General features: G+C 31.6%; 2 protein-coding genes across 2 annotated transcripts in view; both read left to right on the top strand.

The window, feature by feature from the left end:
• Smp_162670 (hypothetical protein) overlaps window positions 1-17,878 on the top strand; it is a gene marked incomplete at both ends in the record, with an annotated part of 68,542 nt that overhangs the window by 47,270 nt on the left and 3,394 nt on the right. Inside the window, 5 exons of the mRNA XM_018799063.1 lie at window positions 407-608; window positions 1,602-2,015; window positions 3,075-3,303; window positions 13,055-13,181; window positions 15,523-15,607. Coding sequence (XP_018650889.1) covers window positions 407-608; window positions 1,602-2,015; window positions 3,075-3,303; window positions 13,055-13,181; window positions 15,523-15,607 — 1,057 coding nt within the window. The remainder of the gene's footprint in view (window positions 1-406; window positions 609-1,601; window positions 2,016-3,074; window positions 3,304-13,054; window positions 13,182-15,522; window positions 15,608-17,878) is intronic.
• Smp_157580 (hypothetical protein) lies at window positions 6,840-7,028 on the top strand (the record flags this gene model as incomplete). Its single annotated transcript, XM_018799064.1, has 1 exon — window positions 6,840-7,028. One exon carries the CDS (start codon window positions 6,840-6,842, stop codon window positions 7,026-7,028), a length of 189 nt encoding a protein of 62 aa, XP_018650890.1.

The following is a 17,878-nucleotide window of genomic DNA, read 5'->3' as shown; positions in this document are numbered from 1 at the left end:
ACTTGTACACATACGAAATTCGTTGTTGATATAGGCATAAAAAATAGACTGGTAACTGAGATGAAGTACAGTTTTCGGTTGATAAACGATTGGATAGCCAATCAGACACATAATTTCAAGGTCCAAGGTAAAAGATCGTACGGATGGACCATATTGGCCGAGATTTGACTTAGTTATCCTGGGGACACTTTCATATATGTACGAACGGGTTCAATTCGGTTAACCAGTAAACACCCCATTCATTATTTTTCTTCTTACCCAAGTAGTAGCTTAGGCTCGAATATAGGGACTGCATGCATCAGTACCTGAATCCGAAGTCCGTTCAACACAACAAAAAAAATCATAATACGAATAATTCTTCATTATTTTACTGTCTTATAATTGGTGGTTTTAATTTACATTGTAGCATTTCAATGGTGGCCAATTAAATATAAATCCAGACAATTCAGTATATTACACCAGCCAGTCTCTGGAAATAGTCAATCTCAATGAACCAACTGTTTATGAGATGCGATCTAAAGATATGGAAAGTTTGTTGGAATGCACTGATCCTCACAAAAATGTATACACAGTTGACAGCTGGGCGAATTGTAATGTTCTTTTAACTGGTTAGTACTATAGGGATTTACTTATTCATCTCATAATTATAAGCCGATGTTATAAAGTAACACTTCTGTGATACAGTTAACCCAAACAACACTTAACTAGTGCTACTGTAGCAAACTATCCAGATTATAGTTAAGAAATAACCCAGAGAATATACGTATTTATTTTGTTTAGGAATTGATATTCAAAAATGACTCCTTAATTTAACACATGTTTTACTCTCTGCTGAATTATTTAACATAGAATATTAGATTTCATACTATTGAACTCCACAGGAAACTTGTGTTTTTTTAAAATTACTCTCAAAATCGGTCCTACACGACAACGTGGCATTTAATGAAGTGTTTTACTACTAATTATAATTAATGATAGTATGTTGCATTATCGATTGAGGCTTTATGAACTTGATGTTAAGTCAGCAGAACTTTGTAACAGTTAGTGATTCTATCCTGATCCCAAAACTGAAATAAATCGAGCAGAGTCGACTACATGATCAGTTGTTTGAATCCCAGTTGTTCCGAAAACTTAAGCCGATCAACTTAACTTAAACCATTAACTTTCTTCGTCAAGTCTGTAATGTGACATATATTATAAATAGTCACCCACTACCATATATTCCTACTTTCATATCTGAAATAAATAGCGACACTAATTGCCAGCTATAGTTATTTGTAATTATCTTTAAGAAATAAACATAAGAACTACGATGAATATCAGAAAAACAATGAACCAAACAATAAAAGCATACTCTAAAACGCATTATTTTGGGTAAAAAGTATTTGTAGTCATTATCGTACAGAATTTTATGTACAGACTAGGTTGCAGTAACTACGATGAATATACTTTGTTGAAGATTTGAATTGTCAAGTCTTGATTGGTCCAGAAGCAGTCCAATTTATGACATTAATTATGTTAAGGAAACTAAGAGAGGCTAGGTCCTTTTTACGACCAAATTATTATCAAATGGTTAAAACTTTCTATTTTAATATTTTCAGTTAGTAATAAAAAGCATACTGTTGATGACAACTCAAGTACTGAAGCCAATCAAATTTATTCAACTGAATTAAAAGATGAAAACAATCAACAGACTGAAGATTCATGTCACACTGCTTTACAGAACAAAGATGATGGTGACGATAATGAAATTGAAGAGTCACATAATAATGAGATATCAAATGATGCATGCTGCTTATATGATGAACACATACCGAGATTATTTTACTTTAATCCAATTAAAAGGACAGCTGTTGAACTCATACATCATGAAGAATATAATTGCTTGCTTCAAAGAGCTCATAATATTCAAACACCTCGTCATCATATAAGTAAATTGACAATCGAAGAAAAGCTGATGTATATGAATGCAAAAAATCAAAACACTTCAACATCAGATAGTGCTTTTTATGAAGGTTTATACTTAAGAGAACCAATGCAAAATAATCCTAAGGTATTATGAATGGAAATTAGTACATTTATAATTAAACGGTATGGATTTTAAACATTTTTCTTTATGAGCAAAGATGGATAGTGGCTAGCAGTGGAATCCAGGACGCGCGTTTCGTCCTATTTGGGACTCGCCAGCTGGATGTACCTGTATCTCAGAGTTGATGTTCACTCCGGGAACTCGAACCTAGTACCTTTCGCTTCAAACGCCATCGTGTTATCCACTTAGCTACTGAGTCCTGACAGCCACGTGCTTGTGCAATGGAGTGATGTTTAAATTCAATTAGTATTGTTTGTTCGAATCTTCCCATTGATGTTTTGGACTGCAAATGGTCAGTCTCTAATTGGTATATGTGCATACTGTGCATATTGCATCGATATAGCCTTTCTCTTTATAACTATTTGAGACTATTTAATTTGACGAATTTTATTCACAATAAACAAATCTTAAAACCATTATAAATATTTTCTGTCCGATTAAATCAGAAGATTGAAAATTAGAACTCGTAAACAAATACCATTGTAAACAATTAGGAATTTTAAATCGAACCATAAATTTTTTGTTGCTTTCAATCTCGTGTTTCTAATTATAGCTATTTAGTAAAATCATTAAACGTTTTTTATTTGTATTTTCACAGTAATAATCCTGTTTGTATAATATATGTCATTGAGAAACTAGATCTACAGTAAATCTTTAGTACTGTTAGCCACTCGGATCATGGTGACATTTTATGAAATTAAACATTTGAATAAAAAGATAATTTATCATGCTCAAGTATGAATCCTTGTTTTTATTCTGTCTTCAACTTTGATAAATTTCAAATATGAAACAAAAAAGGTTACTTCCCATTCATAAAATTGATCAGTAACATATCACTTTTAGGTTTTCGGTCTGACGCTGATGAAGTCAATATCCACCAATGAAACAGGAAAATATTACGTTCAAGAAAATATTATTCCTGAAGGTTTGAGCAGTCGGGATTTTCAGACTTTAACGCATTCATCAAATTCAAATCTACATTCAGATATTCGAAAATTAGGTGAAAAAGCTGGTAAAGGTTTAGATATTATTATGCCGTCTTTGGAATATCTTGGTTTAAAGCTTCCAGAAACAAACGTCACTCTTCTACCTGTACAAAAAAGCAAATCGATAAAACGTGAGAATCAGAAATTTAATGGTTATCATCAAGCTTTTCATGCAAATGTAAGACATTTTACTGAATTTCCAGTAATTACATCCGAAATTAATCAAAGGTAAGTCAAACTGTAATCAATTTGCACTTATGGTATCAAAACCAGTGTATTAGGACTCTATCCAAGATTATAACCAGTACTTTATTACATGCAAAATAAGAAAAAGAATATATGCTAAGTTTAAAAGCATTATGTTTGATAAATCCTCGCCATATCCTAAAGATAAAAAATGTCACGTATATCAGACTGACGAGTGAGATTCCACTTACAGCATTCATTCACTTTTATCCAATTTACTTAGATAAAATTATGGTTTGAACACATATAAGTTACATCAATATAACTAGTTATGTGCAACCTACAATAGCAGCCTGTGCACTGTATCAGTTCTCTTTGTGCCGTCCAAATTTTGTTCGTAGTTACAGGGTAATACAAGGGAGTTTGTCGTCATACGGTCTAATCAAGTTATAACAAAGTACTATGTTAAAAAATTATCAAAAAAGATAATCATGCTAAGTAGCATTCGATGGAAATACGACTTTTTGCAAGTATTAATTTAATTTATATGAATATTCATCAAGGTTAGAACGAATAGTTTGGCAATAATTGGGCGCCGAGTATAGAGAATTCATTATATGTGAAAAAATTATATTTGAAATAGTCTCAGCGATTGAAATTTAAATAATTCCAACGTTTCGTCCAGCTAACTTGTCTGGACTTCTTCAGGGAAATAATCAAAATCAAAATCATCAAAGAAATATATAGTGTTTTTTTAACAATCATATCAAAATCTCAACTACTTTAATCCAATCATATTTGGATGTCGAATTTTTTATAAACAGGGTAATATGAGTCAGTTGAATGAGAATCAAGTGAAAAGTTCAACGATGTGAATTAAAGGAGACTGGATGAATTGTGTGTGTGTATGTATATGTAAGAATGAGTTATTAATGAATGATATTCAGTGTTGATATGTTTCTATGTGAAGTAAAAATAAGAATAAAAGTGCAAATTGAAGGTTGAAAAGTTGTTTCTGAATCATCGAATTGCAAGTAAACATCAAGTACATAATTGTAATGCTAAACATAACTCATATTGATTTCAGTCAAAATAACGATTCATGTGAAGTAAACCGGTTTAATAAAGGAAGGGTCAAATTACTTGTTAATGAATATTTGCCAAATGGTTGCTAGCTGAATACCATCCTTTCTGTTGAGGCTGTTCATATTCGCCCATATATACAGCACTTCTGCTGTCAATCTTTCTTTATGAGTATTGAAACCTTTCTGAAGTATTTTGGCCCCTTCAAAATTAATCATGTGTCCCGTTTCTAACGCATGTAACGCTATCGCAGACTTATTCTCAAGTTTCCTTATGTCAACCGAAGTTTTGGGAACATTTTTTAAACATTGTTTGTGTTCCTTCAACCTTACATTCAATTGTCTGGATATTTCTCCAATATAAGCTGCATTACAATCATGACAATTGTTCTCATAGACAATATTTTGTTGTTCTTCCTTTGGTAACCTATCCTTAACTTTCACCAATGACGATCTTATAGTGTCACATGTCCGAAAATACACTCTTATATCATGCTTGTTTAAGATCCGTTTGATTTCTTCCGATGTTTCACTACGGTATGGTATGACTACAGTGGACTTCCAATCTTTCTGCACACAGTCTAGTTTAACTTTTCTTTCCTTTCTAACAATCTTCTTAAAAAACTCCTTTGGGTAGTTGTTATCCCTAAGTGTAGATAAAATCCTATTCAATTCATATTGTTGGTCTTCCTTATCTGTAACAAGCTTAAGACTTCTGTTAATTAAATTCTTAACAACCGTGACCTTCGTACATAAAGCATGAGCCGAATCAAAATCTAAGTATCTCTCTGAATGTGTTATTATGTCTTCGCTCAACCAAACAATCGAGAAATGCCAGTTTGTGGTCAACAGACTCTATTTCCTTCGTTAGATTAATTTGTTCCGAAATGTTGTTCACATTTGCAAACAATCCTGTTTAATGAAAACAAAAATGTCATCTACATACCGTAGCCAGACCTTTGGTGGACAAACACTTCTTGCGATTGCACTAGTTTCGAGTGAATGCATGAATAAATTCGCTACGATCAGAGAAACTGGTGAACCCATAGCTATACCTTCTTTTTGTCTGTATAGATCTCCTCGAAATATGAATAAGGTGGATCTTAAACATAGTTCCAAACATTTGATAAACTCAGATGGATCTAACGGGTAACGTAAATTTAAATCCAAATCAGATTCTAAACAAGCATAAATAATATCCAACGCTCTGTTGATAGGTACGTTAGTAAATAAGGAAGAAACATCAAAACTTGCCATTACTTCATCCTCTTCTATGTCGATGGTATCAATAATATTTTTAAATTCCATGATTAATCAATTTTTCATACGGTTTTAGTATCCTGGCTAAGTATTTCGCTAGGTTGTAAGTCGGTGAATTTGTGAAATCAATCACTGGTATTAGTGGAGTACTATCCTTGTGAATCTTCGGAAGTCAATAGAATCTACAAGGGTTACAACTTTTTGGATTTAGCATGAACCATAATGGCGTTCCTAGCTTGACCTTTAATGAATGTAAGATTTTACTTGTTTCCGCCTTAAGTTTATTGAGCGTGGTTCTACTTTTTGCATCTTTGATTAGTTCATACGGTCCCTCTTGTAGATGTTCTTTGGCTTTTTTCTCGTAGTCCAATTTGTTCATAACGACTGTAGTGTTCCCTTTATCTGCTTTTGTAATGATAATTGTCTTATCATTTCTCAGTTGCTTTAATGCATGTAACTCATTTTTAGTCATATTAGATTTTTGTGATTTTTGACGTAATAACGCGGACATTATCTTATTCCTCAATTCACTCACTGTTTCATTAGGAAGTATATTCAATGCTGGTTCAATTGCTGGTATAATATTGAAAGGTGATAATTGTGGTCTATTTATATTGAAATTGAGACCCTTTTTAAGTAATGAAATTTCATGGGAGTTGAGAATTCTATCATATAAATTAACTAACACTTTGTTGATATCTACTGTGTTCGATTTATCTCTAGTTTGTTTAACTTTGCTGTTTGACGCATGTTTCAACAGTTTTTCGAACTTTCTAATCTGTCGTTGTTTTGATGATTGATGATAAAACTGTCCTCTGTGTTTGAAAAATTCATTTATATTAGATCTTATTTCTTTCGGTGTGATAACTGACAGAATTTCATCGATATTCTTTACCCTTGAACGTAGTAACGCCAAATTCATAGTGGCTATGTGATTAATTTAGTACTTTCAAGACTATTCATTTATCTATCAATTATTTAACATTTCAAAATTGTTGGAGAAAAGCGCATTTCCAGATTACACTAATCTGACTGAATAGCTGTGAATTTCGGAAAGATTTTGCTTGTTTTCATCGTTGAACATTAAACTACTCTAAAAACATAATTTGACAATTTTACTTGATCATATGTTATTATTTAATCAGGTTTTTAGGTGTACTATGCGCTTACACAGAATACTATCTCAATCGTTTAAATGAATGGTGCAGTCAACAGCCGACAAGATTATCAGAAATTATGCGGTCGGAATCGAGATTATTCTTGGATCCAATACCAACGGTATCAAGTATATTATCTAGAGATAAGCAGATTTCAGATCCAAATGAGACTGAGAATATAACAGATGTATCTAGTTCCCCTAGTCAACAAACCATTGTCAGTCAAGAAATATCGCAACGTAAGTGTGTATTAAAAATGAAATCATGAATTATTTTGTGAACCGTGAGTTAATCAGTAGTTACGAATAATTAAATAATCTCTCTGACCACTGACAAATGAATCCTACTCAAATTCTAGACATGTTAATTTTTTAAATATTCGAACCCATATTTTTGAAGCTTATTCACTAACTAACAGGTCATGGTTTCTAAGCGTCAGATAAAACTGGCATGATCAACGCTGAACAGTAAGCAATTTCGTGAAGTGGGCTAAACGATAATTGAACTTTATTACTCCCCCAACACTGTTGCTAAGGTTGTTTTGAAGTGTTTGAAGTAAAAAAATATACTATGAACTTACCATCCGTTTAATAGCTAGTATGGTTAAATCATCGAAGTGTATTCATCACTCTGAATCTTTCCATTAGTTCAAACAGTAGAGTTTTTACAAATGTTTCGTATCAAAACTATACTCATTTTAAGTTCACTTCAATGAGAAAGAATAATCCATATCTGAACATTAAACTGTTGTTCTTTCCACTTAACTATTCCTACTAATTATCATTTGTGACCTCTGAATCGGTTACGTGATAATTTATAAAACTATCTGACCAACATTAAAAAAAAAATCAAAATCAAAATGAATTACTGAATTACTTCCTTTTTGTAAAGTCGGACATAAATAAAACAATTTAACCGCTAGAATTAGATAAATAAAGAAATAGGAAACGATAAGTAACCTTATTTTTTTCTACAAAGAGAACTGAATCAAATCAGACTTTGATAATGTGAAAATAATAATTTTTAAAAAGGTCATAAGGTCATTATTATTGTTCCTTGCTTTGAAATAATAAACTAAAAAAATTATCACAATATTTTTATCATTAAATTCAATATTATCTTTATTCATACATATATATCTGTGTATATATGTTTGTATACTGTTATATCTTGAACTTAGACTCTTAGTATGTTGCGTATAACTTGAGCACTCGAACGCTAGAACCTTCCCAAATCGCTGAAAGTAAATCATCATTTCGGACAGCCAGTAGGCACATAGGGGGTCCTTCTTATTCATCCAATAGGGAAGCTCCTTCTTATTCATCCAATAGGGAAGCTGCACGTCGGCATTCTAGACTGTTCCTCTAACGGCAATTGAATGGAATGTCTTTGGCTCTTTCTAGGCTTCTTGAGGCTTCCTTGAGTTTATGTGTACATTGAGATACATGAGGTGAACAATTTTGAATATGTATCTTTCAATAGACATTTATTATAATCAGATCTTTCATTGATGTTTAGAAGTTTCGATATTCTGTTAGTTTTAATGAAATATGATGAGTTAACTTTGCAGTATTATTAAGCACATCATGAAATTCATGTTCAGGCTAGACTTCCGATGATAAACTTAAGATAAAAAAGTTATTGACTAAATTAATTTCACGTACCAAACAGAATAATAATTATTCACAGTGCTTATTAATACAATAGATATGCTAATTAAGTTCATACTGATTCATTGAAGGAAAATTTAATAGCAGTTTGTTTAGATTAGGGGATCATCAATAAAATGTATTCATTCAAAACAACGAAACAGTTTCTTCTTGTTAAGCAGTCCTGTTATGTAATTGTTTACACGTTCATCATGTTAAATAAATTTTGTTTCTTTTTATCTATAAAAATAACCGTATATTGTCTTACACCGTTCAAAATGAATTGATAAAGTGTTGCAGTAACCCTAAGAATCATACACTATTTATCTTTACAATTTAAAAGGAATTTTCTTGAAGAGTTTAAAATTAGAATGTTACAAGTAATTTACATCACATTGTACGTATTTATAAAAAATTCGAAATAAATAACACATGAGCATGTTATATAGATTTCACGTCATAGTCTTGTGACTACCGTAAACTTAGAAGCGGGTTTTGTGGAGGTTTTAGTAATTTTATATAGTTGAAGTCATGGATGCCGGTTCAGTGGTCTTGTGGTTAAGCGCTCGCGCGAGACCGATAGGTTCTGTGTTCGAACCTTGCAAGGCGGTATCGTAGATGAGCATTGCTGAGGAGTCTCACAATAGGACGAAACAACCGTCCAGTGCTTCCAGGTTTTCCATGGTGGTCTAGCTTCAGCGGACTCATGATTTCAACTATATAAAATCACTAAAATCTCCACGAAACCCTCTTCTGATAATATGCTCACTAGTGACTGGCTCCATGAGGTATTTCCTGGAGTTCTAGTAAGAAGCAGCGACCAGTGGAATTCAAACAGGTTTGTTGTGAGATATAAACTCACTGAAGACTATGGTGAATGATTGCTCAATTTCGTAGATTGGTTGAAGTTAGACATTAACACCGTTGGATGCCGGCTCAGTAGTCTAGTGGTTAAGCGCTCGCGCGCGAGACCGATAGGTTCTGGGTTCGAATACCATAAATTTAGCAAAAACTGATCTCCCTACCTTTTTATTTTATGTTTATTAGGTATAAAAATTCATCTATGTCCATACACACAGACAGTATCTGTTTGAGCTATAAAACTTGCTATATCGATGTTGCCACAGTCAACAAGTAGAGTAAATAGAAAGATTGTACAATAAAATTTGTTCATCAATCAACGAGAAAATTTTTATTGTCATAACAAATATCTTATGTTTTTTTGGGGGGTTGAATGGTGTTTGTAAAATCTAGTGACAGAAGTTTGATGTACAGTATTTAGTGTTGGTTACTAAAGGTTTTCACAAAAATAAATAAGATGTATTTCATAACTTTAGGGATTTATATCTAAAATGTAGTGACCATTAGATGTTGAACACATGTTATTTAGTAAGCGTAATAGGAAATAAAAGCGGACAAAATGTCTTAAGGTATATGAACTAGTACCATATTTATGGTAAATGTTAAGAATTACATAGTTCGAAAATATTATGAAATTTCTTCTAATAAGCTTGTTAGTTCTATTTATCTTAGTTATATTTATCTGTTCGGACTTTTTAATAACTCTTTTCAATCTGTAGTGCGAGTGCACACTGTTGAAAACTCTCCTCTGCGGTGATTACTGTAGTTTAGTTCTGACTATTTTCGATATCATTCGGTAGCACAATTCATTAATAGGGATTCTCTGTTATGTTACTTTTTCTCCATGAGTCACACAAATAGAATAAATCATAGAAATCAATAAGGCTTCGACGTTATGTATGATGTTTTAAAAACTAAATAAGGCTACGTAACCTGTGCATTCAGATTTTGTACTTTTTTTCTAACAGTTATTAGCAGCTTTCCAATCACATATCAATATTATTTGTTGTTTGTTGTATTTCTCATTTGTTAGGGGTTGTTTTGAAAGTTTAACAGCTTAACCAAATTCAGTGTTGTAATACAGCGTGACCAAACGTAATACAATCCAGCATACATAAAATCAATTAATTCTATACTCTGTGTATGTGATCGCCCACTAAGACATTAAGGAAACATTTTTCCTATCAAACAGATTGGAATCCTAGTAATAAGAGTCACTGCAAGCTACAATACAATAATCAAACATACACTAGCCCCATCATAAGCCATTTTACTCAGATGACGAAATTAATATTAATTATTTCACTGATGTTCTTGAATTATAATGCGACTTAGTCCTACATTATCTAACGTTGGTAAAAAATTAAAAAACCCACAGGTTTCCACTAAATAATGTAAGTTTGTAAATTGTTACCAGCCTATTCACACAATAAGTTGAAATATCTAGTTATAGTGACAGAATTTATCCAGTGGATTCGATTTCACATACAAGTTTTACATTTCCTAAACTTGTGATGTTATTTTGTGTCTTCATTGGTTGTTCATTACTTTAATTGATAGTTCTTAATGTTATCATTATGTACATTAAAAATTTGGTTGGTATTTGGGTATATATACATATAGATGTTAAATTTGTGCCTACGTTCTGAAACCTGACGGTAAATATTTTGTCGATACATCTGTGCCTATTTCTGAAAACAGCTTAGTTTTCTAGAGTTTACTCTTCACGAGCATTAGGCAAACATACCATAATCATACAAGCCAGTATTCTGAACATCATATTAGTCTAAATAATTTCTCCATGGTTACTACAATAAGATTTCCGTCCCTTCTTATGACATGGGACGATCAGTAACATCTATGAGTATTATAACCGATGAGTTTTACGTGACTAATCTAAACATAATTATGTGATTATATGTACACATTCAACAAATCCCCTGTTCAGCAAAAACTCATATTATCTATCCATTTAACATTGGAAATAAAGTAAATTAAATTCCTCCAAAAAATATTAACAAAAATATTTTATTATGAAAATCATAATAGATTTTATTGAATACCGAAAAATTGATGTTTATGTATGTTTGATGTAGGAATCCCATCTACAATAAGAGAGCTAATAGAACCATTTGTATTCTTACTTGTCAAAGATCATTCTATTACAACATATTTTGAATTGAGTTCTTTCTATTTTTCTAAATAGTTTAATTGAATATAAAGCAAAGAAATCAATGCATTTCTATTCATTCCTAATTTCATGTATCATTCCAATTTCTTTTAAAAAGTCAACAATATCATGAGGCATTCGATTTCTCTTTGAATCCACATAGTTTTCACCACGGCATTTTAAAAATTTCAATCACTCCAAGGACTTGACAAAACAACATTTTAAATAATGAATAAATCAAGCTTTATGAATAATTTAAACACAAAATTTCATTTGGAAGAGGAGTTTTCCAACGAATATTTTTATGACACGCAATATGTCCTTGTTGATCTGTCGTATTTTAAGAATTAAACCATATATCATTCTTTAGTCTATATCGCTTAAGTTCAGTTATCCATATCACTAAGTTAATTGATTACTCACGAGAAAGTAAGATTTCGCTTCGAAACTTTCTGCTTGCAATCTACAACCGATGTGAACTTCCAAACTCTTCGGGTCCGTATATTGAAAACAAATAATTTAACACCACATAACGTTTCATTTTTCATAAGATTTTTTTATAGAAATACTAGGGATGAAAACCACTCAATATTCTGAGTATAGTGTTTTAGCGATTGTTGGGTTTTCTAATTAAGATCATGAACCAATCACGTTTGAAAACCCGGAAGCATTGAACGGCCGTTTCGTCCGAGTGTGGAACTCCTCAGTAGTGCACATCAACGACCCTAATCCAATATTCTTTGGTAAACAATAAGAAAACCACTGAGGGAAATGTAACCTTAATTCCTAATAAGGGGTTCCAATATCATTTCATGACCCTCTTTATCTTAGCATCGTATTGAAATATTTCACTTGCAATAAATTTTACCTCGGACAAATTTATTCACAAAAAAATTCACGTTATCACGTACTAATCGTTGTACCACATGTAAACGCCATTCGGAATGAAAAGCACATTTTAACTGATTTGTTTATATAGCACCTTAAATTTTATTCATATTTTAAGTTCCTTTGTAAGTTTGTTATTGCTAATAAACAGTCATGCTGATGGAATGCTTTTCAAACTACCGTATTTAGGTATGAATTTTACAGATACTTCTTCTTTCCGAAACACTGACGGACTGTAAAATTATGACGGTTATTACAAGGTTGCTCTAGATGAATGCACTCAAATTCTTGTTACCTGCTATTCAACAATCCAAGGCTCCTTTAAAAACCAATTCCTTAACTTTCAGGCTTGTGATTTCAGAAGTCAATAGTTTTTTATTCAAGAAGAAATTTGTTATCTCTGAAGACCTTGTCTAAATAACTGCTTCGATGCTTCTAATATCTGGGTAAAGTAGTATAATTTTTCATGATTGCAAGTTCTCTACATTTTTTGCACTAAGTTTCTGTCTACTGTCTGAATTAGAATGTTATTCTTAACTATCGCCTACCCATAATCATGGGAACATATTTTTTCAATTTGAGACTAATTGAATATACGTTGTTATTTTTCTCCACCAAATTAACTCATCTGCTTACTGAGCAAACTCTTCTTTTTCTTATATATATATATATATAAATATATATATATATATATATTGTAGCAACTAACAAATACTCGCCAGCTAGACAAGAAGCATTCAAACTATTACGTCAAGAGATTGAGAAAGCAATGAGAGATAGAGCAGCACTTCGAAGTACTCATATTCCTAACTACTTTCGGTCACAGGAGGGAATCGGATTTCTGCTGTCACAAGTAAGTTCCACAAAAATATTACTGACATAGTCATACAGTTTTGTGATCAAGATTACATTGGTTGTTAACTGCAGGTTGCGTGATAATTTGTGACAGTCATTTAAATACGCTTTTAAGTTTTCTACCAACACTATTAGAAACTATAACTCAAACAGGGTATCGTACATGTCCAATAGTCAGGTACTACTAGCCTACTGCAGAGCCGTGAGATGATTTCGAAATATTTTAGAGTAACCAGGGTCATTTGATAAAGTCAATGATAATTAGACATTACTATCTAACTATCTTCCTTCGAATTGCATACTCACCGGGAACATACTGCTTGTCCTTTGATATAGTTAAATCTCAGTGCCGTCAACAATTAGACTTCAAAGAGCAATTCTATGGTATGCTAAGGTACTTAGCTATCCAGTATTCAGTATTTTTCAGCTTCGCATACAATAAAACGATTTTAACATTGTATGTTCGTCTCTCATTAAAAATCTCTATATCTGTCGCTGATTGCATCGATCTTGACAAAGGATACTGACCTGTTTATGCACGCTTTCTATAAATGAACCATATGATTGATCTATCTTTCATTTCACCAATAAGCATGTCGAAGAACAGAAGTTAAGATGGCTTTTAAACAATTACTAGTAAAATAATCATAAATCTATCGAAGTTCGACCACCAAATGTACAAATAAGACAACTATGAAGTAAACTTTTAATCAAGGCCATCTAGTGTTTAGAATATCATTGACCATACGTTTGAGAATAAGAACTTTATAGCAAAGGATCTCCTATTGTTCTCCTTCATAGTAATGCCATTAAAGCAATGATTCAATTGGAATTTATCTTTCAAAAAGACTTGGTAAAAAATCTTCGGAAATAGTTCAGAAATTCTACCTGCAATTGTGCACAAACGGTCGATTAATCCATAATATAGAACATGGAAACTATCAGGTTAATGAGTTTTAAATACACCAGCAGTATGACGGTGTTCAACACTCATAGGATTAAAAGATAAATCTATTATTGGTACTATTCATCTTGATTAGCCTCGTCAAATTCGAGCTTTCTTATCACCACACACATTTTAGAGTAAATTTCTACAATAAGTTTGTTTTTTGTCCCTCAAAGTGGATGACATTTTATTTTTTGTAATCAAACTGATTCGTAAAAGTTGTTCTTTTCCCTTCATCTGGTTTATTAAAAATAATGTTGAGACCACTATACAATTTACTGAGTGCTTTATAATTTTGTCAAACAAAAATACTTTTCTGATTTAGTTCAATGATTTTGAAATCAATAAGGTATGTTTAAACAATTTTTACTGACTTGAGACACTGAATCAAGAGTGTAAAATTAGATATAGAGAGTTCCATAACAAATTGTTTGAAATGATAAATATTTCATAACATAATGCAAGAATAATTTGTTTTAGTTTCTCTTTATGTATTTCATTAAAAATGTTCAGCTCCTATCTGATATAAGCAAAGGTAGATGGTAGCTAGCAGTGGAATCCAGGACGCTCATTTCTTCGTATCTTGGACTCGTCAGCCGCATGTACCTGCACCCCAGAGTTGATGAAGCAAATAATACCAAGTGAATCCTATCCAATATGATTGAATATAACTAGTTTTAAGATCTTCGCATCGAATGTATATCACAGATAATTAAATTTCCTAACTCAAAAGTATTTCTAGTAATAAACCACATGAAATTTTATTTTTTCATATATATCCTAGAAGATACCTATTTATCAGTTACAAAGATAATTATTCTAAAATATCTTTCGGTTATATAATAATCATTTTAGGTACGTGACGAATGCTCACTTCAATATACGTTTGTCGATAGATTCATTTGCATGATCAGCACAAAACTATAAATGAAATGAATATTCACTTTTATTTAAAAGTGTCATATTGTTGTCTTCAAACTACACTGGGTTAGATTGTGTATGCTGGAGAAATTAGTGACAGTAATCCTGAGTTTCTGTTGGTTTCTTGACTTAACAGAATGCAGAATGCAACTCCTATTTGTTGTCGTTAACACATGTGGTAAATATTCCTAAATGAAATATAGGTGGAATATCCTGTTGAACTGATTATTGTAAAAAACGTAGACGACTGCATTCTGTTAAACAAGTCTAAAGTTGCACTGCTAGCCACAGAGTTCAATGTTTCTAGGCTCAACCTCTTGATATCTTGAGTGAGCACTACTATGGAGTCCCAGGCTAGGACGAAACAACTATGGTTTCTGATTCCCGTTAGTTGGTTATTTGAGTCAAAATATGGTTCACATAAGTTTTTTTTGTTATTCACTTTGAAATACAAAATAATCTTTCTTTCTAGATCCCCGATGTGAAAAAGTTGTCAAAATTGGTGCCAGAATTAAGTAATTCACCAAGTCGAAATCCTAAACCGAATGATAAATCAAGTAAGTAATAGGAATATTATATTTTTACAAACTTACGTTTCACTGATCTTGCCTTCAAAGATTATATTCTGTTAATAGAGTGAGCTGATGGACTACAATTAAACAAAATGTAGTACACTTATCGACCGAGTGAAGTACCCTACAAACCATAACGTGTTTTATCTATTCGTTAATAAAACTGATAGATTCAGGATATACAGAATTTTCATGATTGACGGTATTCCACTGAAACTATTTGGGTGACCAATAAAAATTAACTTGGTACGTTCAGGACTTGCAATAAGTTGGAAAAACGACATACTCGATGTATTATCTGTTGAGTATTCATTATTCCTCTATTGAAAAAATCTTTGAATTCACTTTATACCATTCAAAAACAAACTTTTTACTTTTAAAAAGAGAAAACTAAGTTGTGAAATTAGCATGTCAAATTTGTTGCCAGTAACCTGCGTTTTCATTGGTTGGACAAAAAGGTGATATCTGTAAGAAGTCTGATTTCAAACAATGAATTCTAGCTTTTGGTTGAAGTACTTCAAGAAATTCACGAAAATGTATTTTTTTTATTGGACTGTCCTTAGCGGTTAAAATACGGAATTTGCTTTTCTTTCTATGTGGGACTTGTAAGCTGAATATACCTGTCTCCTAGTTTTGATACTTACATTGAAACTTGGACTTAGTACGTATTTCCCCAAACGTCAACTTGTCATCTAAGCTGATGAGTCCAAGTAGACACAAGCGTATTCAGAAAAGTATGTTAATAATATTCAGGTAATGATTAAGCAAGCGCATCTAAATGATAAATACCAAATATAACGAAACATAGGTTCTGAATTTCGATGCTGATCTCAAAATAAGAAGAATAAATTTTACAAGTATAAGCAATATCAAACGATTTCCTAATGGTCGACATGTGTCAACAGGGACTGATTGAAACACATTCTTGAATATCTACAGCTACAATCACAAGCCTTTAAGAATCGTAAACCTTTTTGTCCAAGAAGTTTTAAGTCGAATGGCTCAAAGTACTCGGTGGAAGTTGTTGATTCTATAGTTGTTATTGCTACTACAAAATAGCAAAACAATGATTATCACAATTATCTGTATTCAAATAACAAACTTCCTGAAGTACTAAACACTGGGTGACATTATATAAATTACTATTCAATGAAAGTTTAGCGATTTTTATTTCAAGTATGTTACCTCCCTCATTGTGTTTAATTAATGGAATCCATTGGAGAAAAATATGTTAATACTGGATTAAAAATCTTTAAACCTATTTTAGTAACCAACAGAGATAAAAAGAGAACGTCTCTCACTCATGTTATTAAAAAAAATTATTTATCCGTTTCTGAGGTAGCTTCCTTATGAGTTCTATAAATGAATCAAGTAGAAATAATATTTTCCTACTTGTCATATGCACATATACATATACTGAAAAGTATCGTACAACATTTTCTAAGGAGATATTACTTCAAGCCTTTTTTCTTGTTATTCAAATGAAATAATCACCAGTTTGAAACTTAAATTTGCTCAATACTCCCGATAATCCTTTTTTTATTTATATATTATTAGCCTTAACAGAACAATCTACTCTAATTCTTAGTGATTCTCCACCGAATATACCTAGTCCATTATTAAGATCAACAGAGAATGATAATGAGTTCATCACAGAGAAAATAACAGGAAATTCAAATGACAGCCATTTAACTATGAATAAAATTAATAAAATTAATAAAACTTTTAAAAACCAACTTTTGTATAATGATGATCATAAAACTCGAATAAAAATGTCAACTAGAAAAACAAACAAAAAATGTTTTTATTATTATGATATTGATCAATCACAAATTGAAATGATTGGTAAGTGAAGTCATTTTTTTGTTATATATCTGTTCATGTACAATGTATTTAATCAAGTATACTTGTATAAGCTGAATTTATGAGTACAATTATACAGTAACAATTAAAAATCGATAGATATTTTCCTAATTTTTTCTCTCTGTAATCAATAATAAAATCAGTATCCCATAATAGAATGAATGAACCTAATTAGTATATTGGCTTAAGTAGGTTACATGATTATTTTGTGTAAATTAAACATTCATAGAATTTAATTAGGAATAATATATTTGTAAAATCTCAGCGAATGAATTTGAAGTAAGTCAAACGTTTCACCTGGCAATTTAGTCCAAGCTTTTTCAAGAAAATATAATCAAACATCAAAATTATCGAATATAAATAGGTACATGGTTCTTCGTTTCATTGTACACT

The sequence above is a fragment of the Schistosoma mansoni genome, chromosome 3 (assembly GCF_000237925.1).
Source record: "Schistosoma mansoni strain Puerto Rico chromosome 3, complete genome".
Classification (NCBI taxonomy): Eukaryota; Metazoa; Platyhelminthes; class Trematoda; order Strigeidida; family Schistosomatidae; genus Schistosoma; species Schistosoma mansoni.
The sequence above is the reverse complement of the archived record's forward strand: the minus strand, read 5'-3'. Positions and strand labels throughout refer to the sequence as shown.